This window comes from Pogona vitticeps, chromosome 6 (assembly GCF_051106095.1).
Source record: "Pogona vitticeps strain Pit_001003342236 chromosome 6, PviZW2.1, whole genome shotgun sequence".
NCBI classification, from domain to species: domain Eukaryota; kingdom Metazoa; phylum Chordata; class Lepidosauria; order Squamata; family Agamidae; genus Pogona; species Pogona vitticeps.
In genome coordinates, this window is record NC_135788.1 from 69,808,981 (window position 1) to 69,834,698 (window position 25,718).

At 41.2% G+C, this 25,718-nt stretch overlaps 1 protein-coding gene across 13 annotated transcripts in view; it reads right to left on the minus strand.

Moving 5' to 3' along the window:
* The window catches only part of GOLGA4 (golgin A4), a 104,522-nt gene that overhangs the window by 30,639 nt on the left and 48,165 nt on the right, over positions 1-25,718 (minus strand). For 10 of the 13 annotated variants that reach the window (XR_013537391.1, XR_013537392.1, XR_012088460.2 and 7 more), the window contains 4 exons: positions 24,977-25,108; positions 20,463-20,618; positions 14,341-18,566; positions 1,463-1,584 (listed from right to left, as the gene is read on the minus strand). Coding sequence is in view for 5 of the 13 variants with exons in the window: in XM_020803412.3 (XP_020659071.3) it covers positions 1,463-1,584; positions 14,341-18,566; positions 20,463-20,618; positions 24,977-25,108 (4,636 nt within the window). In the remaining 8 variants the exon portion in view is untranslated. The remainder of the gene's footprint in view (positions 1-1,462; positions 1,585-14,340; positions 18,567-20,462; positions 20,619-24,976; positions 25,109-25,718) is intronic. The other 3 variants (XR_013537394.1, XR_013537395.1, XR_013537396.1) reach the window with 1 other exon arrangement.

A 25,718-nucleotide genomic window follows, 5' to 3' on the forward strand; every position in this document is an offset into this window, starting at 1 on the left:
AGGTATGATTATCTGGAAGTTGAGTGATGGCAACTGGCCTTCTTTCTTGTTAGGTTGAAACACTTCGCTACTCCTCCAAGTAGCTTCTTCAGTCTGAGGAGAGTTGGTAAGAGACTCCTGACCCTGGTCTGAATAGCTTGTTAGATAGGACAATGGATTGGGGGGAGTGAGTACTAAACCACAGAGCAAGAAACAACCCCACCTCCACAGAAGCCAAGAAGAAGGAAGACAGATATCTGAAGACAGCCCTTAAGGCCTGTAGATATCCAAAATGAGCCTTTAATAAGCCAGTGTCCCGACCCAGGAGGACAATGGAACAGTCTGAGATCCAGGGCCAACGGAAGGACCGGGTCATTCTTTACATGGCAGGTCTGTCTGAAAAGCTCAAAATGATTTTTGGTAAATACCACAAATCCATACACTTCAAACCCACAAACATACTAAGGCAAAGACTCATCCACCCAAAAGATGGATATCAAAACACAACAGGAGCATAGTATGTGCAGAATGTTAGGAGGTCTACACTGGAGAAACCAAACAGTCACTAAACAGGAGAATGGCCCAGCATAGGAGGGGAAATGGCTCAGGACCACAATCAGCAGTGTTCCTTCATTTGAGGGACAAAGGACACTAATTGGATCACCTAAATGTACTCATTTTGGACCGAGAAGATAGGTGGCTTGAGAGAAGGTTCAGGGAGGCTATACATGTGCATACAGAAAATCCCTCACTCAACAGGGTTGGAATCCTTAGATACAATCTGTCTCCTATTTATCATGCTGCCCTTTCATCCGTCAACAGAAAGATCAGGACCACACAAACCAGAAAGACCATTGTTAGAGAACATTAACGACTCATGACAATGGGTGGAGAAGGACTGCAGAAGTGGGATTAGCCCTCAGCCCCAGTCCTTTGTCCTTTTAAGGAGCCTATTCAGACCAGGGGGAAGTGAAACCAATGTGGAGGTTATATCAGGGATCTCCTACCAACTCCTCAGACTGAAGCTACCTAGCTGAGTAGCATCCAGGGGTTGCTGGGGAAGGAGGAACAGATCAAGCCTGGGCACACATGCACTACAGTTTGGGAAGATTTTTCTTCTCCTATATCGTATTGGTTAGGAAGGCTTCTCTAAAAATTCCTATGCTCTACAAGTTTCCTATATTTTAGATAAGATGAATGGGTCTGTGCACCATTACACACAAAAAAGAGAAAGAATATATGAAGAGATGCAGTACTACATATGAATTCAAAACATGGGATGAACAGGGGGCAGGGATCAAGCCTTGCTACCTCCTACACTGCTTCTTAGCATGTCCCTAAAGAAAACATCCACAAGACCTGACCTTTGAATCTACAGCTGCTCTTCCTCTAAACTTCCTCTGGCCATAAAAATAGATCAGATGTTTGGATTTAAAAGAGAGACAGACATTTAAAATCTATGCGGCATGTTGTTCCAACTCACTGATAGTTTCTTTTACAGCCATTTCCAATTCCCGGTCCTTTTGTGCCAGCTGGGTATTAAACTCCCTCATTAACTGCTTTAATGTGGAGTTATGCTTCAATTCAATATCCTCCTGCTCGTATCTAAAGAGAAAGAAACCAAAACAAGATTTTTTAGGGCAAATAAAGAAAAGCTCAAAAATATGGACTTCCTACTGAAGAATCAGGAACGTGGTGGTGCTGTGGGTTAAGCCACAGAAGCCTCTGTGCTGCAGTCATAAGATCAAATCCACATGACGGAGTGAGCTCCCATCACTCATCCCAGCTCCTGCCAGCCAAGCAGTTTGAAAGCATGTAAATGTGAGTAGATAAATAGGTACCACCTTGGTGGGCAGGTAATGGCGTTCTGTGTCTAGTCGTGCTGGCCATGTGACCACGGAAACTATCTACAGACAAAGGCTGGCTCTATGGCTTGGAAATGGGGATGAGCACCGCGCCCTAGAATCGGACACAGCTGGACTACATGTCAAGGGGAACCTTTACCTTTACCTGACTGAAGAATCAGAGTTGAGTCCCTGTTGGAATAACATGTGACAGTAGACAAAGGGCATCTTACTTACCTATTAACTGTGATTCTCCAATTAGTCACCTGTGAATTCACATATAAGTGTTGCCTCTCTGTCTTACACAGACAGGGACATTCAGGAACATTCTAAAGATTTAAACACCTCCCTTCAGCTAGTATGCCAGCTCCACCTAACAGTCACTCTTCAGTTCCCTCTATCCAATGCCACAATCTAAGCAGAAGTAACATGAGAGACAGAAGGCTGGCTGGATGGTTTTTGGGAATCCACAGATGGCCACTGAAGAACCACAGTTACAAATAACATGTCCTTCTCTGTTGTGGTCTCTTTGATTCACCAGTTTCGCAGTTCATTTATCAGCCAAACAACTGTTCAGTGCTTTGCAGCCCATTCTCCTTTGTTGGGTGCCATGGCTTCCCTGCCTTGCCTTCTCTGGGCACTGCCTGAGTGGATGCCCACTGGAGGAGGCAGGTCAGCACAAACATTCAGCTGACGAACAAACTCGCAAGAACTCGCAAGCAGTTATATAGGTTAGAAAATACAAATGAGCTCAAGCTGTATGTTCAAATGTTTCTGTCAACTGGATCAAAACCACTAACAAGGACCACTGTGGTGTTGGAGGTTTTCTATTTGGATAAATATTATTCGAACCTTATAGAAATGTTTCAACTATTGAACTTTGAAAAGGTTTTGATGAAGTAGAACCCTGTAGTCTGTATAATAGAGCAGCAGACAAACAAACTTTAATAGAATATTGTGAAAGACCTTTCTCTTTTAATGTCCAGTAAAAAGCATTGCACGTAGTGTAGAGTCTCTGCTAAGTATGGCTCATTAATAGTTTGAAATTTCTTAAATTGCCCCCATTTATAAGACTCACAATAGCACTTTCTAGTGTATTTATTTATAGACACTCTAGAAATCTTTGCTAACATAGCAGAATTCCTCACTCTGTCAATTTTAATATCTCCATGTCTGGGTAACAAACGTGGGTATTGTAGCATGTCAAATTATCTGACATGCCATAATACCCAGCAGTCTCAGACTGTCTATCAACATTAGAAACAGGATTGTAACCCATTACTGTTGTGATCATCAAGGAGTTAATAGAATGATGTCTATGTCATCTTGTTCTGATTTTTATGATTGTCCTGTGAATCAATGGGAAAGGAGGGAACACCTGATCAAGTTTGTGCGAAAGCTCTCCATGGGCTTGTGTTCCTAACCTGCCCAAGAACAGCACATTTTGCTTTTTTTTTTTGTAACAAAAAGATCTATTTGTGGCAGGCCCCACCAGTGTTATAAGTCTGTAAACTTTGTCCAACAGCTCCCACTCATGATTCTGCATTTAAGTTCTGTTTAAAGTATCTGCAATGCAACTGTCCTTAAAAGAAATACGTATCAAAACAAGCTACATTGCCTCTCAACACACCATTCCCATAGGTAGATTGTTATAGTAAAAGGGCCATAGAATGTGGTCTATGCTTGTTTACATAGTGCACTGGCTGTGCTATTGTTCATTATGACCTGTACCACTTTTCCCACTACGGTATTTGAATGTTCTTAAAGCTTTGATAAGTGCCAACATTTGTAGTTGATTTGCATTTATATTTGGAGACCAAAGTGAATTTATCTGCTTTCACTGGCAGTGAGCACCCCATCTATTGATGGCTGTGGAGACTTGAAGGGCATGCCCATCTTTAGGTTGTCCCTATTTTGCCACATGTCACCTAAAGTGCCAAGTCTTTTGTGTGCATTGTTGTTCAAACTGTTGTAAAGGACTAGGTACCACAACTGTAGAGGCATCATCCACCGGCTTGCATGTGCTACTAATGCAGTGCTGGATGCCAGGAAGACAAACAATATAACTGTGTCAAATGTGCTGGTTCAGTTGGAATTTTGAAACAAGTGAAATAATTTTGTTCACTCATTCTTGAGGAAGATAAGCTTTCCCTCTGATTGAGTCTAGACTAGCACCTTTGTACTGAATCTTCTTCACAGATTGGATGACTGACTTCTTAAAATTTATTTTCAGTCTGAGATCCAACATTAGTTGTGGCATGAACATTGTTTAACAGTTTTTCTTTCAAACTCGCTACAGTCAACCAATTGTCTATATAAGGCAACATGTTTATTCCTCTCACTCTGAGATTGCTGCAATGGGGCCATGCACTTGGTAAAAACAGTTGACAGGCCAAAAAGGAAACACCCTGAATTCGTAAATTCGAGGAACCATAGCAAAGTGTAGGAAACTATAATGATTTGGTGGTAAAGCTATATGGAAATATTTGTCTTTGAGATTAACTACGGTACTTCAAACCAATCTCCTTGTTTCAGAAGTATGAAAATGCTTAACAAAGTCACCATTTTAAGCTTTTTGGTAGTGATGCAAGAGTATGTCTTGTAAGTTCAGAATTGGACATAAACCCCCATATTTTTTCAGTACAGTGAGGTAGCAGGAGCGGAATTTCATTGTTTACATAATTCTACGGAACTTGTATGATTATGTTCTTCTTCAGAAGAAGAACTGTGATTTCCTCGAGAACTTATGACAGCTTTAGTAATATCATTTCAAATTTGATGAAATAACAATGGGCTATGGTGGTGAGTACCCAATGGTCACTGGTGATTGGACATCACTTGCTAAAGAAGAACTGAAAATTTGAACATTTTGAATTTTAAAATGTGATGGTGTGCTTTCAGTCTCATGTATGTTCTATTGAAACCAATTGTGCTTTCATCATTCTTTTTAGAAGCTGGAAGATTGCTGTGAAGAAGATCTTTGTTTTTCCACAGGAGATCTCCCTCTCTGGTAAGTGCACTGAATTCTCCAGGGTGTTCTGTACTCCTTGTGAGTATTGCTGTGTAAAACCCATGTGTTATGCCATATTTTACTTTTTAAACAGGTCTTCTATCATGTCATCACTCTTAGTGTTAAAATACCTTCTTCATCACATGGCAGATCTTCAATATCACTCCTGGAATCATCTGGTATGACTGAAGATCTGAAGCAGGCATACCTAGTTAGCACAACTGCTACAGACATTTCTTGTAGCACAGTCTATGGAATGTCTTGCAGTGTGAATTTGTTGAGTGGTGGGCATAAGAGTCTCTTGTTCTAATGTTATGGCTAGTGTACATCTATCTTCTGGCAAACTTTGTCTAAGTGGTTGCATTTTTCCCCAAATAAAGGGATGGTAGGCTCCCACTGCAGCTTGATAATTGGATACTTTATTCCCAGGACAGAAGTAGAATAAATACACCTTCCAACTTCCCTTATTTATAGCCTTTGAATGAGTTTTACCATTAGACCTGGTTTGAGAAGCTTTGACAATGACTGAATTTGGTTGGGGTGCTTAAATTAAAAAGATGCACCCTCTTTCTGGACCTTATATTCTTTTTGATGACGGTGGTAAGGAAGATGGCTTTTACTAGAATTCTATGATTAGATCAGATAGTGTTTGAAGTAGTTGAATATGAACCAGTTGGACAGTGTTCTTTTGTATTTTCCTCAAAACTGATTCTGTTTTGAAGGTAATGAGCTACAATCTTAAGTGATTTTGCCACCCATCCATCCATCACACTGCCCTGAAGCAGCACTATTCTGGGTGGTTTCACAGCAACTCTGTATTTAACAAGCTGCTTATATAATCTAAAGGAGATTAAGTATTGGTATCTGATTTAAGAGAGGTTAAATATACAGATGAGGAGAACTCTCAATCAACCTTTATATCACTGGAGTCTGTATCAGATTACTCTTGACCAGCACAATCCTCTGTCTTTTCTTTTTGTGTCATGCAAATGTTTATTTGTTTAAATTTAACAGGTATCAGTTCAACACTTTTCAAGCTGGATTTTGACATTTTTGATGTCAGGTTCTTCTTTTCTGACCTCTGACTATCCTTAGGATCTGATTGCTCTTTCCTCAACTTCAAGAATTTGGAAGGCATCCTTTGTTTTTTGTCAACTCACTGAGTCATGCTTAGGTAGTTTTGTTAGTTTTCTTCGGCTCTTGGAACGATGTCAGATTCGTTGATCTGGTTTTTTTGGGCTCTTTGGCCGCGTTCTGAAGGTTGTTCTTCCTGATGTTTCGCCAGTCTCTGTGGCCCGCATCATCAGAGGACAGCAACCTGTGCTCTCTCCTCTGAAGATGTTGGCCACAGAGACTGGCGAAACGTCAGGAAGAACAACCTTCAGAACACAGCCAAAGAGCCTGAAAACCCCAGAACAACCATTAGGTCCCGGCCGTGAAAGCCTTCGCGAATACAGTATATTGATGTCAGATTCATCGGCAATCTTAGCTTCTCTGTGTTTTAGTATCTTAATACCGATCAATTTTAAAGTGTGGAAGATCAGGATTGGCTTCTCTTCAGTGTTCAGTGATTCAGATCTTGACATCAACTGTTTCCTCAACATAGAAGCCTTTGGTTTTGATGGTTTCCAGTTCAATATCATTAAGGGAGTTCTTGATTGTGCCATTTCCCAAATGAGGTTCTGAAACATCTCTCAAGTCCACTGAACACCATTATATGGCATCAAAGATTGCTAATCAGTATATGCATAGTACACTGATTCCCAAACTGTGCACCCCTGTGTGCACCATAGCATCCTCTCATTCTTTGCTGCAGCCTCCCTCTCCCTCTCCTTGGCTGGCAGATCTCCTTGCATGGCGGCTGTGATTGTGCCTAACGCCATGCCCAGGCGCAGACCCCAGGGCACGCTGCACCCCTGTCCTTAGACCTGTGCCTGTGCAGTAGGAGAAGCAGTGCAGTGGCAGCCCTGGCACAGGCACCCTTTTTGCACTGGGGAGGCTCCTGGTTGAAGTCAAGGAAACCATGGCTTGAAAAAGTTTGGGAAGTACTGACATAGTGGGATGGTGGAATGAAAAATGGGTACGACGGAACCATTGTTCTGTCTCCTTTGATTGAGGCACACCTTGAATATCTGGTTTTATGCCTCTTCAAGTACAGTAGTTGGGAACTTCAAAAATGATTGGGATAATGAAGCTTGGTGTCTTTTTGGATCCGCATGATGGCTCAGTTCAACAGTAGCTTTTTCCATGTCAGGTGAACTGGTTATATGAAGTAGTGGAGAAGAGATATAAAAGTGGGTCCCAGGTGACTTTTGAACTTTATGCCCCAAATGTCCTGCCTCTTCTTCAGATATTTATTCAAGGCTGTGGCATCTCTTAATTTTTTTTCTGTAGTAAGTGTGGTTCCAAGACAGATACAGATGCCTTGGCATTGAGTCTTGTTGGTATGGAGTCTTTAGATTTGTCTTGATGGGAAATCTGATCACCTTTAACAACAGGTTTCTTTGTGGTGATTCTAGACACAATTTTACAGTCAATGTTGAGTCCTGCTCTTAGGATATGGTATCAGCAGCCTTAAGTGATTGCTCCCAGAGTTGGAATTTCAGCTTCAACGATCTGTTTTTACAGGCAATTTTTGTAAAGTTTTGACTGATTTTACAATTTGGGGGCTGGTGACCCTCTCCCAGACACTTATTGTGGCTGTCTGTAAGTGGTATCTTGACACTGCAAGATACACATTGAAAGTGGATGAATAATACATTTTCCCAGGACAGAGGAACAGGAAAAATAGGGTAAAGGAAGGATAAGCAGGTAAGTAAACAGGAAAAATTCTCTGATGAACAACATTCCAAAATGCTCTCCAAACTCTGTGAGAATGGCAGTTAGAAGGAACTGAGGAGTGACCCTTGGGTGAAGCTAGTATATTAGCTGAAGGGAGGAGTTTAAAGCTCTAGAATGTTCCTGAGATTATCTGCACAGGATGAAAAATAATGCAAGATCCAAAACAATTTGACCAAATAAACTTTAAACAAAACCACTCTGTGGATATACTGCAACTTTCCTCTGTGTATCCAAACGAGATTTAACAAGATGATTTGCTCCAAGTGCAGGTCCAGATTGCAGATATTCAATTTATTTGTCTAAGATCAGTTAAATAATTTAAGAAGTTGTAGTCTATATTTTCAGAAACAAGAAGCTTCTGGATGTGCACTACAGTCCACAAAAATATACAGTGGTGCCTCGCTAGATGAATGGGTCCAGTGAGCATTTTGGTGCCTCACAGGACGATTGTCCCTACGGCGGTTTTCCGCAAGATGAATGAGGCACCATTCAGAGGCTTAGCAAGCAGAATTTTTGAAGTTTCCGCCCTTTCCTCCTGCCTTTGGTAAGGCTCCAAACATAAAAAGAAAAGAAAAAGAAAGCCTTTTTACATTCGGAGCCTTACCGAAGGCAGGAAAAAAGGGCAGAAACTTCAAAAATGCACATTGCTAAGACTCTGCAACCCCGCGAGCCGGCTTTGGAGTTCCCCTGCCAGTCCTGGGATGGTGCAGGGAAAAGCTCTGAAGCGCGCGCATGCGCGCTTGCAGGGCACACCCCGTCAGCATTCCGATGGTGCAGAGAAAGCCATTGGAACACTGGAAGGTGTGCCCTGTGAGCCTTTCCCTGCACCATCCCAGGACTGGCAGGAGAGCTCCAAAGCTGGCGCCTGCGGTTGCAAAGTCTTAGCAAGACACATTTTTGAAATTCCTGCCATCTCCTCCTGCCTTCGGTAAGGCTCTGAACATAAAAAGGGGAAAAAAAGAAAGCCTTTTACATTTGGAGCCTTACCGAAGGCAGGAGGAGATGGCGAAAGCCATTGGAACACTGGCAGGTGTGCCCTGCAAGCGCGGGGGGGGGCTTCAGAGCCTTTCCCTGCACCATCCCAGGACTGGCAAGGGACCTCCAAAGCTGGCACACGGGGTTGCAGAGTCTTAGCAAGACACAGTTTTGAAGTTTCCGCCCTTTTCTCCTGCCTTCACTAAGGCTCCGGACATAAAAAGGGAAAAAAAGAAAGCCTTTTTACATTCAGAGCCTTGCCAGCAGGAGACAGCAGGAACTTCAAAAATGCATCTTGCTAAGACTCTGTAAGTACCCATCGCTGCTCAGAGGGACCTCTGTGAGTCCTGGGATGGTGCAAGGGAAGCCCCGGAGGACCCCCAAAGCCAGTGATCACGGCGAGGGGACCCCCCCACCAGTCCTTCGATGGTGTTTCCCCAGCTCCTTACCTGGTAAGTTACTTTTTAAAAAAAATCCCATAGGAACACATTAATTAAATTTCAATGCATTCCTATGGGAAACCGTGCCTCGCAAGACAATTTTTTCGCAAGACAGCACTGACCGTGGAACGAATTAACCTCGTCTTGCAAGGCACCACTGTACTAGTTAAATTTCTTTACTATCTACAGCAGCACAAGACTGTTGTTCTTGCTGGGGGGAAATGCAGACTAACATGTCTACTACTCTTTAAATAATTTAAACATACTTATAAAAAGAAAGTATTGGGATAATACACTTTTAAGACATCTGGATAAAGAGAAGTTACTTCCCTGTAACTCTGGTTCTTCAAGTGGTCCTCTGTGAATTCACACTGATGGGTTAATCTGCACCTGAGCAGAGCAGCTCAGAAACTTCCACAGCTTTAAGCACTTGGTGCCATGACCTCCCCTACACCAGCTATATAACTCCGCCCCCGGCAACCAATGCCTCAGTTCCAAGGAACTGACCACTACTGCCCAGCATGCAATGGCACACGTGAAGGACAGCGGGAAGGAGGGCGGGACATGTGAATTCACAGAGGACCACTCGAAGAACCAGAGTTACAGGTAAGTAACTTCTCTTTCTCCTTCATGGTCTCTGTGAATGCACACTAATGGGTGACTGGCAAGCTGAGTAACCAGGAGGAAGGACATCATGAAAGTGCAGAAGCCAGGACAGCTCGACCTACCACAGCCTGAGCCTTTGGACAGACATCCAGGCGGTACTGCAAGATAAAGGTAGACTGAGTGGTGCATGTGGCAGCGCGGCATACATCAACAATGTCCACTCCATGGAGAAAGGCCATTGAGGATGCTACAGCTCTAGTAGAGTGAGCTCTCACTGATTTTGGAAGAGGAGTCTCTGCCAAATCATAGGCAAGACAGATGGTCTTGACTATTCATCTAGAGATGGTCTGAGAGGAAGCTAGTGCACCGAAGGAGGAGCCAGCAGAGGTGACAAAGAGATGTTGTGAGGCACAGAAAGTGGTCGTGCGATGCACATAATATGACAGAGCATGCTTCAAGTCTAGAGTGTGCAGAGCTGTCTCAAGCGGTGAAGATGGTGTGGGAAAGAAAACAGGAAGGACAATTGGGTGGTTCAAATGGAAGGCAGAAAATACCTTAGGCAAGAAGGTAAGGTCTGGCCATAAGGTTACTTTGTAGAAAGGAGGATCTTCTCTTAGTGTAGCCAGTCCTCCAGCCCTGCAAGCTAAGGTTATCACCAGGAGAAAGGCAGTCTTGAGGGTTAGCAAGCAGAATGATGCTGATGCCAAGGGCTTGAAGGGAGGCCTTATAAGCTGCCAAGATGTTAGTGGTCTATAGGCAGGGCACATATTCTCCAGGCTTCAGAGAAATAGCTTGCAGGTAGAGCGGGCCAGTCCCAGGCGGAACAGGTGAAGGAGAAACTGAATGAGTGCGTGCAGAGACGTTGGCCTAGTAGGCAAGTGTTGTCTTGATGCAAAGTGACAAAATGCCTACCCATTATAGGAGTAGGTCAAGGTGGTAGAAGGTTTGTGAGCATGATTGCGCATGTCTGTTACAGTCGGGGAAGTCTCCAAACCATCAGGTGGAGGGACTCGAGGTCCAGATGAAATATCCGGTCCTTGTCTCGAGACAGTAGATGAGGGACCAGCTGCAACGTGATGTATTCTGCAGCTCCTGGGAGCAGGATCGAGAACCATGGCTGGTGAGGCGACCAAGGGGGTATAAGTATGACATTTACACACTCATGCTGGACTCGCACGACAGTCCTTTGAAGAACGGTGAAAGATGGAAACATGTGGAGGAGGCCCTGTGACCAATTCATCAGGAAAGTGTCCCCTAGGGAGTTGCGGCCAATGCCGGATCAGCAGAACATGGCACACTTGTTCATCCGGGATGCAAAAATGTCTATTGTCTAGAGTCCCCCATCAACGACAGAGGCAGCGAAAGATGGCATTGCTGAGAGCCCACTCGTGAGAGCAGGACTGTAGTCTGCTGAGATGGACTGCCACGGAATTGTTCTTGCCTACCAAATGTACAGCCACCGGATAAATGTGGCGAGCATAACACCATTCTGAAAGGTCGATGGTGTGAAAGAGAAGATGTAACAAGTGAGTGCAGCCCTGCTTGTTTATATAATAAACTGCAGTGGTACTGTCTGATGCGACCTGGACCACCCACCCATAGAGTAGGGGCTTGGAGGCCCGAAAGGCCTTGGTAATAGCCAGGAGCTCCAGCACATTGTTATGCAGGCCGGCTTCTATCGTGGACCAGCTGCCATGGACAACTGGTGGTGTAGACAAGCCCCCCCCCCAGCAGTGGGAGCTGCAGGGGGCCTTTTCTTTCCCCAAAGGCAAAGCCAAGGCTTACTGTATGTTGCCGGGACCTCTTCGGCCACGGCACCCAGCTCTCCGGAATTAGCAGCTGTGTGAATGAGCCCATGAAGGAGGGCTGTTCCGTGCCAACCTCCAAAGAGGTTTTTACCCCGGTCAAGAGAATCACTGACAAGCAGGGATGGTGGCAGGAGCTGCAGGGGGCCCTTTCTACTTCCAAGGGCAAAGCTAGGGCTACCGTATGTTGCCGGGATATTCCCAACTACGGCACCCAGTTTTCTGCAGACTTAGCTCAGATGCTGTCCTCTTCTTTTTCGACATAAAGAGGAAGATTGCAAAGAAGTGGATAGCTGTTGCTCTTGAGCCTGGGGGTAGCCTTGTTAAGGTAAAAGAGACCTTATTTCTTTAAGAGAAAAGCCCTTAGGGCTCCAAAGCTGGCTTTGTAAAGACTCTGTAAAGCTTTTACAGATAATACCTAACACAGGCTGGTGCTCTTCCCCCAGGCAGAAGAAACAACTTGTTACTGAAGAAAGAACAAGGGAGGTCAAAGAAAGGAAAGATAAGAAATAGAATTGTTTTTTACTTGCGAAGTTCCGAATGAAGCTGCTGCTACAACAGCGGTCGAAAAAAGAACTGAGGCACTGGGTGCTGGGGGCAGAGTTAAATAGCCGGTGTAGGGGGGGGGTCCCGGCACTGTGCTTAAAGCTGTGGAAGTTTCCAAAACTGCTCTGCTCAGGCACAGATTAACACATTAATATGCATTCACAGAGACCATGAAGGAGAAACAGAAAGATTTAAGAATCTTCTGTACTAACATATGAATGTGTCCTTTTTTCATGAACACACAGAAAATACTACAATTCTATAATAATTGAGAGCAAATCCTAATGAACAACATAGAAATAATGATAACACTTCTGTATAAATAAATACAACAACCCCATATACAACACATATTCTAAACTAAACACAACACATGTCCAAGATTCACATATATCCCTAACTGCAGATCTTAGACTTCTACTTTAGATCTAACTATTCAATTGTTACATTTTGATAATACAGTGGTGCCTCGCTTAACGAAGAATCCACATAGCGATTTGTTTTTTGTGATCCCAAAAGCGATGGCATTGCAATCTTTTCAATGGCAAAACATCGCTTTGTGATGATCGGTAAGTTGTTTCGCTTACCGATTTTCGCATAGCGATGTTTTAAAAACAGCTGATCGGCGGTTCCAAAATGGCCACCGGGGAAAAAATGGCCACCCTCAGTGTTTTTACGCCCATTCCTTGCATGGCAGTGAAAATGGTGGCCGTATGGAGGATTTTCGCATAACGGTGAGTTTTAAGCCCATAGGAATGCATTAAACGGGGTTTAATGCATTCCTATGGCTTTTTCTTTTAGCATAGCAACGAATCCGGATAGCGACGATTTTTCCGGAACAGATTATCGTCGCTATGTGGGACACCACTGTACTTCAAGGTCATATACGACCATAATCCGTTCCAGAAGATGGACGTAACTCGAAATGGTCGTAAGTCAAAGCACCATTTCCTACTGAAATGCACTGGAACGCAATCAATCCATTCCAGAAGAAAAAAAACCCCAAATAAAATAAAAATAAAATACTGCAAGCCCCATAAGAACACGCTGGTGCTTAAAAAACAACAACCTTAAAAATAAATGGAGCAAGCCCTGAAGACATTGGGGCTTTTTTAAAAACTCAAAATAAACCACCCAGGAAGCTGCGAAGGCGCTGGGGCTTAAAAATCAAACCAAAAATAAACAATGGAGCAAGCCCCACGCTGGGGCTGCCAAAAAATCATCATAAAACAAAACAACACAGCACAGAAACATAACCCCCGCAGCCCAAACCCACCCTGCAATACCCACCCAGAATTCACTCTAACTGTTGAGGTGAAAGAGCTACAAAGAAGCAGACTCTTTGCCTACCAACGGTTAGGAACTTGAATTTCCCACACTTTTTCCCTGCCTATTTTGGATTGTAACTGGAAGCTCCGGCTGCAAGTCGAAACAAAATTTTGCGGCTGGAGCTGGTCATAGCTTTAAATGGTCATTACGTAGGAACATTCGTAAGTCGAGGCACCATTGTATATGCAGATGGTTCATAAGTGAACTATTCAGCTTTTATCCAACGCAGTAAAGTTATGAGCTTCAGAATAAATTAGGAGATTAAACTAATTTCAAACCACAGGCTAATATTGTAGTTTCCCTCAGTTATAGTAAACCTTGATTACTTAGAAGTTCAATTGCTTGCTCCAAAATGGAAAAAGGGAAGACAAATAAGCAGACAAAAAGCTCACAGTTCTCCTTGCCTAAAGATGGGCACAAATCTCAGTTTGGAGGTTTGTGCCAGTTCATACATGCACACTGCTTTCCTCCACCTCCTTGGCTAGACTCCCACTCACCAATTAGCATACACTCCTCTCCTCTTTAGCTGTTCAGCCACTCCCTGGCAGGAGCAGGAACTTCCCTGCCCCACTTCCTTGGCTGAGCACCCACTCAGACAAGGAGGCAGGACAGGCAAGTCTGTGCTCCTGCCATGGACTGGATGAACAGTTGAAGAGGAGCGGGAGGAAAGAAGCTCGCTCCATCTGGTCAATGGGGCATTGGCTGAGGAGGCAGGTAAAGGGCATTGCCTGTAAAATCAGCATGAACCTCTGAATCAAGGCTCATGCCCATTTCTAATGTTGACCATCCAAACTAGGCTGATACCAGTCTTACATAATATTTCCTATGACTTTGAAAATGTTTTGAGTAATGCTAATTTTAAATAATAGAGTTCATACTGCTTATTGCAGAATTGAATACAGTCACACAATTTCACTAACTATTTATCTAATGTGAATTTTTAAGGAATTCAGTGAAAAACTCACTTTAATTTTTGTTCCATTTCTTCCAACGATTCCTTCTTCATTATCTCTAATTCCTGCTGGTGCTCCTTCCTCAAAGCCCGCAAATCTTTCTGCAGCTTACTCAGATCTTTTTGGTATTTCTGCTTTTCCCGCTCAGTCTCATCCAGTTTAGTCTGTGTATCATTCTGTTGAGTCTTCAGATCATCAAGTTGTTTCTGAAGCTCAAGAACTAATGTAGTCTTTTCTTCTATGCTTTCTCCCAAAGTTTTTACAAGGCCACTTCTTTCATCTAGCTGCTGCTGGAGTCCTTGCAATTTCTCATCGTATTTTGAAATAATCTCTCCTATTTCAACTCTGTGCACTTCCTTCTCTTTTATTAAATCCTCATCAATGCTGTTTATCTTTTGTTGCAAAGATTCTCCTTCTTTCTCCTTTTCTTGCAACTTTTCTTTCAAATCTTTAATAATTTTCTTCATGTCTTGCTCTTCTTGTTTTTTGGTTTTCAATTCTCCTCTGATGTTTGCTAAGTCATTATCATATTTTGTGTGTTGTTGAAGCAAAGAAGCCTCTTTCTTTATTTGCTCCTCAAGTTCTTGCTGAAGCCTTTCAATTGTAATCCTGTCTTCTTGTTTTCTCTTAAGGAGTTCTTCTTGCTGATTATGCACTTCTAGTTCTGAAATATCCCTCATTTTTTGTTCCTCGTCATATTTCTTTAGCAGTGTCTCCCTTTCCACTAAATCCTTTTGTAAAGCATTTATTTTTAATTCATAGATTTGTTGCATGTTTTCCAGTGCATGGCATTTGTCCTGCTCTGTGGAAATGCTCATGGCTTCCAATTTCTGCTTCTCTTTTTCTAAATCCAAATATATTAATTTATTTTTTTCTTCTAAAGACATTATTTTATTTTCTTTTTCTTGCAATTTTTGTTCTAAATGCTTTTCCATGTCTTGTCTACACTGCTGTTCCTTTTCCTCCATTTGAGAAGTCAACTGCTTTCTAACAGAAGCAAGTTTTTGTTCAGCCTTTTTTTTCAGGTCTGCTATTTTTTCAGTGGTTTCTGAAACAAGTCTCTCTTCTAATGCCTTCAATTCTCCATCTTTGCTTTTCATAAGAATAGTTTTTGTTTCTTCAAATTCTTTTAATTTTTCCTTGTAATCAGCTTCCATAGTTTGCATTTTCTTTTCAAAAATCTGTAATTTTTGTTCCATCTCCTTAAGCCTGTTATCTTTTTCCGTAATTTCTATCTGAGCCTCTTTAAGTTTTTCTGCCACTTCTTTTTTTTCATTGTACTTTTTGAGTTCATCCATTAAAAAATCATTTTCTGCTGTTTTCCGAGCAATGTGTTCTTCTAGTTCAGCAATTCTTGCTGCGCTGATTTTTAATTCAGCAACCAAGTCAGATTCTTGTTTTTCTCTTTTGATTTGCTTTTGTTCTATTAAGCCTTTCAAATGTTCTAAATGCTTGCTTTGTTCATCACATTCCTCCTTCATTCTATTCAATTCCTCTTCTTTTTCACAAGCTTGACTATGATTCAGTTCAACTTTATTTTGCAGTTCTTTAATAGTATTATGGTTCTGTGTAAATCTTATCTGGGCTTTTTTCTTCCACTCAGACATTTTATTCATCCAGTGATCTACCTGTTCAAGAGCAGCTGTTTTTTCTTGGCTCAGTATTTCAACTCTGGAGGACAATTCCTGTACCTCATTCAATAACTGCACTTGATTCTCTTTGTGTTGGTTGTTTAATAATGTTGTTGCAGCTTCTTTTTCTAATAGACTGTTTTCAAGCCTGCCATTTAATTCACTGACAAGTCTGTTAAGATCTGTGATCTCTGACTTTTTCTCATTCAGTTCCTCCTGCAGAGAAGTGATTACATTAATATGATCAGATAATTGTTTCTTCAGCTCTGTGATGGAAGTTTCTTTCTCTGTTGCCACATGTTGTTGGTGTTCTCCTTCTTTCTGCAGCTGTTCCTTTTCTGTAACGAGCTTTTCCATATCTGTTTTCATAGACATCACTAGCTTTTCCTTTTCCTCCAAGTGTTGTTTGGACTCTTGTAAAGAGCTGGTTGAAGTATAATGGCTCTCTTTTATTTCTTTAAGCTGAATTTCTAGGCCCTGAATTTGATGGATTTTCATTAATATTGCTTCTTTAATTTTCATTGCCCACTGCTGACAACGCACAACCCTAGTTGTTATTAGTGACATTTTTTCACTGCATTTTTCTATTAGTTCACTTGTTTTTGTTAGAAGTAGGGCTTCTGCTTTCTGCTGGTAGTCCTCCAGCTGTGTTGCTGTATCTTTTGCAAGCTTCTCAAATTCAGCTTGTTTCTGCTGAAGCTTTATATTTTGGTCCTCAAGCGTTTTCTTATAATCCTCACACTCTTTAGAATGTGAACATTTCAGAGCTTGAAGCTGCTCATCGGATTCTCTCAATTTTCCTAATAGTTCACTAACTTTATTCTTCTCTTCCATCTGCATTTCACTAAGCTGTTCCTGGATAGCAATCTTCTCCTTTAAAGAAAAACTAGCATCTGCTTCCAGTTTTTTAAGCTCTGTTTTCAAATCAGTTTCTTTTTGTGTCAAAAGTGTCACTTGAGCTAATGCTTGTTGTAGCTGCTCTTTCAACTCACTTATAGATGTGTCCTTCACAAAATGTTCATCCTTTAATCGAGTTATCTCTGCATTACTGTCTTCTCTTTCAGCACTGAAGAGAGTGAGTTTCTGCTTGAGGTTGCCTATTTCCTGTTCTTTTTCCTGCAATTCTATTTCATGCTTTTCCTTAAGTTCTTCAGCCTGCTGATTCAGCTTCTTTTGCCAGGTTTGTACAACTTCTTCTAGTTCTTGTTTGTGAGTTATTGCTAAGCTTTCTAGTTGCTCTTTCTGATTTATCTCCAGTTTTGACACAGCATCACTAATTCCAGCTGAACTAGCATGAGCCATTTCCAGCATTTTTGAATTGAACTGCTTCTCTTTCTCACTAAGCTCCAACTGCTTGTTTTCAATCTCCTTTTTCAGTTTTGTCTCCTGCTCTGAAAGCTTCTTCTTAAACATTTCTTGTACCTCCCTTGCTTTTTCTTTTACTTTTCCTGCTTCTGTCTCTTGACGTTTCAATTTCATTTCATATTCTTCTTTTAAAGAACTAATTTCGTTCTCTTTGGCTGACAAATGGTGTTCAAGCTTGGCAATCTGCTGATTCAAGAGCCTCCTTGTTTCTTCAAGCTCATTTTGCTTATCAATAAAATTACTCCTTGCCTGACTCACTTCTTCTCTAAAAGCTGTTACTTGTGATTCATACTGTTCTGTCAGAGAGGATACTTTCTGCATATTTTCTCTCTTCTGCTCTTCTAATTTACATTTTGAATCACATACCTGTGATATCTGAGAATCTAATTCAGCTCTGACTTTACTCAGTTCGGTTTCAGTTTTTACAAACTGTTCTTCAATCTGTAATTTTTCAGTAACTGTAATGTCCAGCTTTTGCTGTAGATCAGTTAACTTCTGTTCATAAGTGTTTTCCTGTTCTTTGGCATTGTTCTCCCTAAACTGAGAAGCAACATCTAGTTCTGCAGACATTTTCTTATATTCACTTTCAGCATTTATTAAAGATTCCTTTACTGTTTTCAATTGCTTTTCCAGCTCCTCTTGGCATTTTTCTTTATCTTCCAAGAGTAGTTTGAGTTTACTTATTTCATCTTCAAATTTTTTTCTTACTGCTTCCTGGTCTCTGAAGATTGTTTCGATTTGTTCTTTGTGGTGATTCTTCTGCTGTTCCAGCTTTTCCTCAAACTCTTTTTTTTCTTTCTGTGCATTATCTCTTAATGTCAACAGGCACTGTTCAAGCTCTTGACGAATTTTTAATGAGTCTGATAACTCAGAAGAGAGTGCTTCTAGCTCTGTTTGTTTCACATCAAGCTTTTCTAGTGTTTTTTCATTCATCTCTTCTATATGTGCACGGAACACAATCTCTTTCTCTTTCAGTGCTTCAACTACCTCTTCCTCATGAAGCTTTTTCAGTTTCTCTATTTCTGACTGCTGCTGCTGTATTAATATGCTAAGTTTTTCTGTCCAAAGTTGTTGTTCTTGCTCTTTCACAATTTCAAGCTCTTCTTTATGTTTTTCACGCATGGTATTTATTTCTTTATTGTACTTATTTTTTTCTGATTCTAACTGAGTAATCAAATCCTCCAACTGACTGTTGTCGTTTTGTGAACATTTGGCAAGGGAACTTTCCAGTTCAAGTATTCTCTGTTAAAAAAAATAGAAATGCCATAAACATAATTTCTTTGAATATGATTTCTATATTCTACATGGAGCAACAAAACATCACAAACAGAAATAGGCACTTTATATTCGTATGCAGCGGATACAAAGTGCAGCACCACAAGCATCATGGTGGTCCATTCCCTCCCCCCAAAACCAGCCTGTGTCCATGAGTGACATCACTGCGCCAATCGCAGAAGTAGTCTGGTTGGCGCTACCCCACCTCTTCCTACAGCTGACCACTCCAGCAAGGAGGCGGGAAGAAGAGTCTCCGTGCTCAGTTGCTAAGCGGTTGGCTGTGGGAAGAGGTGAGGAAGTGTCAGCCAGATTACTTCTGCAACTGGTGTGATAATGCTGCTGACAGATGTGCGTGCCCCGCAGAGTCCAGTGAATGGACCAGGCTGGTTCTGGGGGAAAAGAATGGACTGCTGTTGCAGCTGGGGTGCTGCACTTCATATTCATATCCCTTGAAATATGAAGCACCCATATCTAATCATGAAATTACTTATGAAGTCTATATAATAGAAAATATTAAGACACAGCAGATTCAAAACTAAGCACTTTCAAATGCCACTGACTTTAATGGAAGAACTAAACATATGATGATGATGCATCCATTGATACTAATTAATTTACACAAATTACTTTAAATGGTAATATCCAGAACCATAAAAGTGGTCTTATTAAAACAGAATATGACTTTCAACAGCAGTTTAAGGAGGAGTCTGAAATTCCAATACACCAAACAGTAACAAGGTTTCCGAGTTTGCAATTAAAAGACAGAAACATGAGATCTCAGAATCTTCTACATCTGAAATGAAATCACATGCCCACATATACATCTGTGGGCATGAGCAAGCTGCACAGTCCCAGGATGCCACCAGAAGGAGGGAATGGTAAACCACTTCTGAATACTTTCTACCCAGAAAATCCTGAAAAGGGCTGCCGTAAATCAGAACTGACTTGATGGCACACAATTATATGTTGTCATATTGTTGATGTGCAAACCACTGCTCTTTCATGTATTACATTGAGAGAAAAGCAGCAATTCGAGTAGAATTACCCTCTGACTTGCTTACATGGTGTGTTAAATTTTCTTGTAAGCATACGCCCAATGCTAAGTGAAAGTGTAGGTCTGCTCCCCAACCCCTGAGGCTGGCATCAATGTAGGTCTCAATGCCCAGAACAACTACCATCTGTAATACTCAGGGTGGAGGACATGTCTGTCTATAATCAGTGGATGGGAATCTGGAGCTCCAATCCCCCAAGTATTCACCTCTGAAACAGCTGCAGCCTCCTTACATCACCAATACTGTACTGGGAGAGAGCTAGTGAATAAGTGTTGAGAAGGGCCTGCCTGTATCCAGCAGGAGTCACTTGACCATGAGAGTTAGCGGGGGAGTCTGAGTCACTCCTGCTACTCTGGTCAGAAGTCAGACACCATTGTCACCACAGCAGCAGTGAATCTGCTGACAGATGATAATGAGAAATGTCAACAGAAGCAGCAACGCTCTGTAGAGACAAAAAAACCAATCTGACAAAAGTAAAGATAGGCAGTAAACTGGTCACTCAGGGTTGCCCTCTCAGGTGGTGCCCAGTATCAACCTGAATTGGTTTAAACCTCTTGCCAGGTAAAGCAAGTGACAAAGACAACCTGTAGTAAAAATTTCCTCCTTCACTACATGAAAAAACAGAAACTATTTCCACTGTTTCCTCAACAATGTAACTGAACCTTAATAAAAGGATGATAGTCACATCACCTCCCATATTGTGCTTCCTTGACTATTAAGGAAAATGGGAAAAGGCATGGAAATGTTACATGAGTTTACATTTTTTATAAAGTAAAAAAACAAACAAGTAATTTCCACATCTTTTACTCACAGTTTTGAAAGTCTCTACTTCTTGTCGCATATTTTCAAGTTTTTTGTCGCATTCCAACTGAACTGCACTTTTCTGCAATTCCAGTTCTTCTAAGGCTAACGAGGCTTGTTGTTCCTTTTCTTGCATAATGTGTTGATGTTCACTCTGACATTTTTCCTGTGTCAAGAATTATTGCTCAGTGAAAAAATAAATCCTCACCAAAGACTCCTGAACAATCTTAGTAAAAAGAGAATACTGGTTAAAAGAAAGAAGAGACTAGAAATAAATTATCAGTTCTCAGAGATTTAAAGAGCAGGATCCCCCATCTACCTTTATGGAGAACTGTGGCCTGTAGTATGTTCCAAAGGATCCACATTTGCTGATAAGACCAAACTACTCAGCACGCTTAGAACAAAAAATGATTGTGAAAAAATTATATGGAAGAAACATCTTTCATGTTGTGCATACAAAGAACTGAAAATAAAACTGACAATAGAATTCTGTCCTTATACAAATTTGTGATGTGATCACATTTGAGTTGTTCTACACAGTTCTGTTCAGTGCTCCTCAAAAAGGATATTATAGTCCTAGAAAAAATGAATTAAAAATGCAACTCCAATTACCGAGGTACTGAAGAATTTAAAAAACTTAACCAAAGGCATGACAGAGGTTTTAAAAAGTGTATGTGAAAGAAGGAAAAATAAACAGAGTTCTGTCTGTCTCCCATAATATTAGAATCTGAACTCATCCACCAAATGTTGTGAAATTCAGAACAGCTTTTAAAAAATGCCTCATCAAATAATGCATGGTCAAAATGCAGTGGGGTCTTGACTTAAGAACGGCTCGAGTTAAGAACATTTTGACTTAAGAACCACTCTCATAGGAAAATATTGACTTGACCTACATACTTAGATTTGAGTTACAAACTGAAAAAAAAACCACGTGGGAGGCAGGGAAAGTGCAAAATTTGAACTTTCAGTTAACTGTTGGCCAGTGAAAAGGGTGCCTGTCTGCTTCCTCACTCCTCCCAGCATTTAGAGAGTGGATTGGGAGACAGTCTTCAGACTGCCTGGTACTGTACTGCCTGGACTGTATTTTCCCTGCCTTCCCTGAACCTTTCTTGACCTAAGAAAAAAAGAAACAAAATATCCCCCTCTAGTGCTCGAAGGCGGAATAGCAGCTTCCCATTAGTTTCTATGGACAGAAAAGAGCAGATACGGATCAAATGGTTTTCAATGCATTCCTATGGGAAATGCAGATTTGACCTGCAAACTTTTTGACTTGAGAACCGCCTTCCAATACGGATTAAGTTCTCAAGTCAAGACCCCACTGTACGGAATTCAGTGCCATAAGAAATAGGGATGACCACTGACACTGAATTTGTTGGTACCTATAAGTTTTATGATAAAACTGGCATCTATCAATGCTTGCACTTATGGTGTCTGTAACCTCCATAATTACTTTCTCAGTTGTGGCAACCTATTTGCATAATTTATTCCCCAAGGAGACACAATGTATCTTGCTAAAACTGTTTTTTTATTGTTTGGGGCTTTTTAATTTGATGATATCTGAGTTTTTAAAAAACACAGAGTGGTATCTTCTGCATATCTGAGGTTGTTGATATTTCTTCCGGCAATTCCAGTTTGGGATTCCTCCAGTCCACCCTTTCGCATGATGTATTTTGCAAATAAGCAGACAGACAATATATAGCCTTATCGTACTCCTTTCCCAATTTTGAACCAATCGGTTGTTCCATATCCAGTTCTAACTGTTGCTTCCTGTTCCATATATAGATTTCTCAGGTGGTAGATAAGGTGGTCAGGCACACCTATTTCTTTAAGAACTTGCCATAGTTTGTTGTGGTCCACACAGTCAAAGGCTTTTGCATAGTCAATAAAGCAAAAGTAGATGTTTTTCTGGAACTCTGTGGCTTTCTCCATAATCCAGCGCATGTTAGCAATTTGGTCTCTGTTTCCTCTGCCCCTTCGGAATCCAGCTTGTACTTCTGGGAATTCTCGGTCCACATACTGCTGAAGCCTACCTTGTAGGATTTTGAGCATAAACTTGCTAGCGTGTGAAATGAGTGCAATTGTACGTTAGTTGGAGCATTCTTTGGCACTGCCCTTCTTTGGGATTGGGATTTAGACTGATCTTTTTCCAATCCTCTGGTCACTGCTGAGTTTTCTGAATTTGCTGGCATATTGAGTATAGCACCTTAACAGCATCATATTTTAAGATTTTAAATAGTTCAACAGAATGCCATCACCTCCACTGCCCTTGTTGTTAGCCATGCTTTCTAAGGCCTACTTGACTTCACTCTCCAGGATGTCTGGCTCGAGATCAGCAACCACACTATCTGAGTGGTCTGGGGCATCCAGATCTTTCTGTATAATTCCTCTGTGTATTCTTGCCAACTCTTCTTGATGTCCTCTGCATCTGTTAGGTCCCTACCATTTTTGTTCTTTATCATATCAATCTTTGCACAAAATGTTCCTTTAATTTTCTTGAACAGATCTCTGGTTTTTCCCTTTCTATTATTTTCCTCTTTTTCTTTCCAATGTTCATTGAAGAAGGCCCTCTTGTCTCTCCTTGCTATTCTTTGGAAGTCTGCATTCCATTTTCTGTAACTTTCCCTATCTCCCTTGCATTTTGTTTCCCTGCTCTTCCCTGCTATTTGTAAGGCCTTGTTGGACAGCCGCTCTGCTTTCTTGCATTTCCTTTTCTTTGGGATGGTTTTTGTTGCTGCCTCCTGTACAATGCTACGAGCCTCCAGCCATAGTTTTCAGACACTCTGTCCACCAAATCTAGTTCCTTAAATCGGTTCTTCACTTCCACTATGTATTCATAAGGGATTTGGTTTAGATTATACCTGACTAGTCCGGTGGTTTTTCCTACTCACTTCAGTTTAAGCTTGAATTTTGCTATGAGAAGCTGAGGATCAGAGCCACAATCAGCTCCAGGTCTTGTTTTTTCTGACTGTATAGAGCTTCTCCATCTTTGGCTGTAGAGAATATAATCAATCTGGTTTCGGTATTGCCCATCTAATTATGTCCATGTATAGAGTGGTCTCTTGTGTTGTTGGAAAAGAGTTTTGACCAGTTTGTTCTCTTGACAAAACTCTACTGCCTTTGCCCTGCTTCGTTTTGAACTCCAAGGCCAAACTTACCTGTTGTTCCTTTTATCTCTTGACTCCCTGCTTTAGCATTCCAGTCCCCTATAATGAGAAGAACATCTTTCTTTGGTGTCAGTTCTAGAAGGTTTTGTAAGTCTTCATAGAATTGGTCAATTTCAGCCTTTTCCGCATCGGTGGTTGGTGCATAAACTTGGATTACTGTGATGTTGGAAGGTCTGCCTTGGATTTGTATTGACATCATTCTCTCATTTTTAAGATTATATCCCATTACAGCTTTTCCCACTCTTTTGTTGACTATGAGGCTAGTGTGATTTTGATGGCATGCTTACTTGAGTTGGAAGCATGCCTCAATGTGCCCATGTTTTGACAGAGGAGGGGGTGTTGACCTATGGTCTGATTTTCTGTAATGTGTGTGTGGGATGCAGCTTCAACCATAATGTTTTGTTTTCAAGTGAAGGGTTCCCCCGCCCGTGGGAGATGAGGGTTTATAATGTCAAGTGGACCCTACCGTGGGCAGAATTCTCAGTGGTATAACAAATGCCTGTTTCCCATTCCTTCCCCAGCCCTCATGATTAACATTCATATTTTACTGTGATGTTGAAAGGTCTGCCTTGGATTTTTACTGAAATCATTCTATCATTTTTTGAGATTGTACCCCAGTACAGCTTTTCCCACTTTTTTGTTGACTATGAGGGCTACTCCATTTCTTCTACAGGATTCTTGCCCACAATAGTAGATATGATAATCGTTTGAATTGAAGTCGCCCATTCCTGTCCATTTTAGTTCACTGATGCGTAGGATGTCAATGTTTATTCTTGCCATCTCCTGTTTGACCACATCCAGCTTACTAAGGTTCATAGATCTTACATTCCAGGTTTCTATGCAGCATCGGACTATATTTTACTTCCAGGCGCGTCCACAGCTGAGTGTCCTTTTGGCTTTGGCCTAACCACTTCATTAGCTCTGGAGCTACTTGTACTTGTCCTCCACTCTTCCTCAGTAGCATGTTGGATGCCTTCCAACCTGAGGGGCTCATCTTCCAGTGTCACATCTCTCAGTCTTTTGTTTCTGTTCATGGAGTTTTCTTTGCAAAAATACTGGAGTGGCTTGCCTCTTCCTGCTCCAGGTGGATCGTGTCTAATCAGAACTCTCCACTATGACCTCTCCGTCTTGGGTGTCCCTGCATGGCATAGCCCAGAGCTTCTCTGAATTATTCAAGCCCCTTTGCCACGAAAAGGCAGCAATCCATGAAGGGGTCCTGTATGCATATAAGTCACAATAACAAGTACACCAGATTCTTCCTTTCATGGTCTGATTTGTTCACCTTCAGAAACATGAAAGTGCACATGCACCAAACGTATACACACCAAATATATCTGCTTTAGTTGTTAAACATACTTACAAGAGCTGCTTTCATTTCTTCCTGGAATGCCTGATCTTGAGCTTGTAACCTATCACTAAACACTTGTTCTTTCCTAGACAGTTCACTTTTATGCAGGTTTTCCAGCTCAATAACTCGTTCTTCTGAAGATTTCTAAAAATGTAAAGACGCAAATCAGAATCTCCCCAAGAAACAGGTATGATTGTCTCATTGATAAAACAGAAGTTCAAGTTAAAGAAAGAAAATGTTCCCAAACATAGTAGGATAGATCCAGATTTAATAATGCTTAATAGGACAATAATTTATTTCCAATGAGTCTACATCAAACTAATTTCACTGCTTCTTCTTTAACTGTACAAAGTATGGTCCTAACGTACTGCTTTCTTGCATGATAGATGATCAAGAATGTAGTCTTCTACAGTTACTTAGGAATCACTCTTGCTGACCTTCAGAGCTTACTTCCAAGTTGACACATACAAGATACATTGTGAATGGTTAAAGTCTTCCCATGAAATTCTTAATATGCCCTTACAGCACAATCTTGCATATTCAGAAATACGTAAATCAAATTTAATTCACTAGGATTTACTCCAAAGTATGCTGGATTATACCAAGGGATTAAGCAAACTTCATTCTGTGTTGGTTTTAGTTCTTGTACATGCTTTTCCAGACATTTTCTCACAAAAGGGTATAGTCTTGTGTACTTAGAATCTTCATTTACATAGATTTAAATAATTCATATTCAAACAAAGTTTTGAAACAA